Source organism: Physeter macrocephalus, chromosome 17 (assembly GCF_002837175.3).
Source record: "Physeter macrocephalus isolate SW-GA chromosome 17, ASM283717v5, whole genome shotgun sequence".
NCBI classification, from domain to species: domain Eukaryota; kingdom Metazoa; phylum Chordata; class Mammalia; order Artiodactyla; family Physeteridae; genus Physeter; species Physeter macrocephalus.
The window spans coordinates 2,779,909-2,782,479 of record NC_041230.1 but is presented as its reverse complement, the minus strand read 5'-3'; the positions used below and the strand labels follow the sequence as shown (position 1 = coordinate 2,782,479).

Genomic DNA, 2,571 nt, shown 5'->3' with positions numbered 1-2,571 from the left:
TCCTCCTGGAGGCTGGGGGCGGGGCGGGTGGGCTGGGGGCACTAGATGCTGCAGTGGGGAGGGGGGGCAGGCGGGATGAAGATGGTCTCAAACTCCGGGGTTCTTATTGGGTTGGTGTCAAGTTTCAAGGCTACAAGAATTCTGGTTAGGGAGAGTGGGGTCTCAAGTCTTGGCTGCATTGTTGGGGGGGGGTGTTGATTAGGGGTGTTAACCTTCATAGTTAAAAAGGTGATGGAGATTGTGGTATTCATGTAGGCTGAGGTCTCTGGTTGAGATGGGATGGGGATCCCATTTTGAGCCCCCCAAATCATAAGACTGTGTGGTTTAGGGAAATGTTCTTGGTAAAGGGTTAGTGTGGTAGGTACGGGGTTAAGAGCTCCCCAGTTGGAATCTCCAGATTTCTGACTGGAATTTTGGAGGCCCCAGCCTTGAACTGAGGATCTCCTTTTTGAGGGTCCAGTGTTAGCGAGATCTGGTTTCCAGGTTGGATGTTGAAGAGGGTCTGTATTTGGAAGTCCTAGTATGGGAAGCTGGAGTCCAGAACCTCTGGTAGGGAATCTGGGGACCTTGTAATGGGGAGGGGGATCCTGGGCTTCCCGATTCGGGTCTTAGAGTTCAGAGCACTGATCCCTAGTTTGAAGGAGAGCCACTTGTTTGACTGGAGAGCTCTGATTAGGGTGCTGAGATGGGGGACTCCCAGATCATGGTTTTGACATTCTGGAGTCTCTAGCCAAAATCCTGGCTCCAGGTCTCTGGGCCCCAGCAACATGGGGTGGAGTTCTAGCATTCCAGGTTCAGGGGCCTGCAGGGATTTGGGATGGGGGAGGGGGGAATTGAGGTTCTGGAATCTTGGATCTGGGTCTCGTGGTCCGTGATCTCAGACTGGGATACCAAATTGAGGTCAAGACACCACATCAGAGTTAGAAGGTCAAGGTCTTGGTATTAGAATTGGATGTTAAGGGTCAAGATGCGAGTCCAAGGGTTTAAACTTAGATGGGAGGTCTGAGGTCAAGGCCAGGGTATGGGGTTAGGGTCCTTGGCTAGCGACCCACTTGGGGGATTTCTAGTTGCTATTCAGAGACAGAGTCCAAAAGAAAAGGGTCAGGGTGTCAGGGTGTTTGGGCATGGAGTCAGGATTGGTGGCCTAGGTTAGGGTTTCTAGACAAGTTACTGGTTCAAATCCAGGGATGGAGTCGTAGGTCAGGACACAGAGGTCAGATTTGAGAGGGTTCAGTTTGGGGATTGTTGCTTCTGGCCTGGGTCCGATGTCCCACGTGGCTGCAGGGGGCTTGGGGACTCGAGTGGTCCCATCCGGGCACTCCACTGCAGCTTCCTGTCCCTCAGGCCCCGCAGGGCGCCCCCCGCCGCTGAGGATGAGTCACTGCAGTAGCCGCGCCCTGACCCTGCTGAGTAGCGTGTTTGGTGCGTGTGGCCTGCTGCTTGTGGGCATTGCGGTCAGCACGGACTACTGGCTGTACATGGAAGAGGGGACGGTGTTGCCACAGAACCAGACCACGGAGGTCAAGATGGCGCTGCATGCCGGCCTATGGCGCGTCTGCTTCTTCGCAGGTACAGACCTCACCTGCCCACCAGTCAACTGTCCCTGCCTTGCGTGGGATCCGAGAGTCTTTATCCATAGTTCCATCCCATGGGTGCCAGAAATCCAGAAATCAATCCTGTTTCTCTCCTGGAGAGTCAAATTTCTACCTGGAGATTCAATTTCTAGCCCTTTATTCCCTGGATCTAAGAACCCTAATGCTCACACGATCTCCAGGTCCCTAATCCCCGTAACCTCCTGGAGCCCCTGGTCCCTTAGAAGCAGTAGTCTAAGTTCAGAACTTGTCTCCTGGACAGTTCCAGAGCTGAATGGGAAGAATAAAAAAACAAAAAAACCAACTGTGCCTCCCAGCTACCACAGAGACCACTCCTTCTAGGAGTCCTGTCCCACGTCACCCCCCAGACCTTGCCTCTTTAGGGATCCAGGAGTCCTGGCCCATAGCCCCTCCTCACTTGGGACTCAGTCTTGCAGCCCTGTCCTCCTCCATCCAAGGGACTCTAAGGTAGCTTGCAATAGGGGCTCTCGGACTCCTGCCCACCCCCTTCTGCGACCCCCTAAGAGTAGTACAGACCATAACCCTTGGATTAAACCTCACATTCCCATCCTGGGGTCTCTCTACTGTGCGTCCTGCCCCCGACTGCCTCTCCAAAGCTCAGGAGCCTCTCATCCAGCCCTGCCTTCTTATCGTCCCCTCAGGCCGGGAAAAGGGTCGCTGCGTGGCCTCAGAATATTTCCTTGAACCGGAGATCAACTTGGTGACGGAAAACACGGAGAATATTCTGAGTGAGGGGAAGCAGGGGGTGGGAAGGGTTAGGCAACAAGGGGGCGGGGTGACAGGGCGGGTCCTGGGAGAAAGGGTAGGACCAGAGAAGGGGTGAGGTGGGAGGGAAGGAGTGGAGGCTTGACAGCAGGCAGAGTGGTTGGGTAAGGAGGAGGGGCCAGGTTGAAAGGGTGGGGCCTGGGAAGTGGGTGGAGTCAATAGGTAAGGGGGGGGGTCAAACCAAAGGAGGTGT

The 2,571-nt window shown here is 54.8% G+C and overlaps 1 protein-coding gene across 1 annotated transcript in view; it reads left to right on the top strand.

Moving 5' to 3' along the window:
• Positions 1 to 1,373: 1,373 nt before the first annotated feature.
• The window catches only part of CACNG7 (calcium voltage-gated channel auxiliary subunit gamma 7), a 14,359-nt gene continuing 13,161 nt past the window's right edge, over positions 1,374 to 2,571 (top strand). The window contains exons 1-2 of the mRNA XM_007113076.3: positions 1,374 to 1,569; positions 2,255 to 2,341. Coding sequence (XP_007113138.1) covers positions 1,374 to 1,569; positions 2,255 to 2,341 — 283 coding nt within the window. The remainder of the gene's footprint in view (positions 1,570 to 2,254; positions 2,342 to 2,571) is intronic.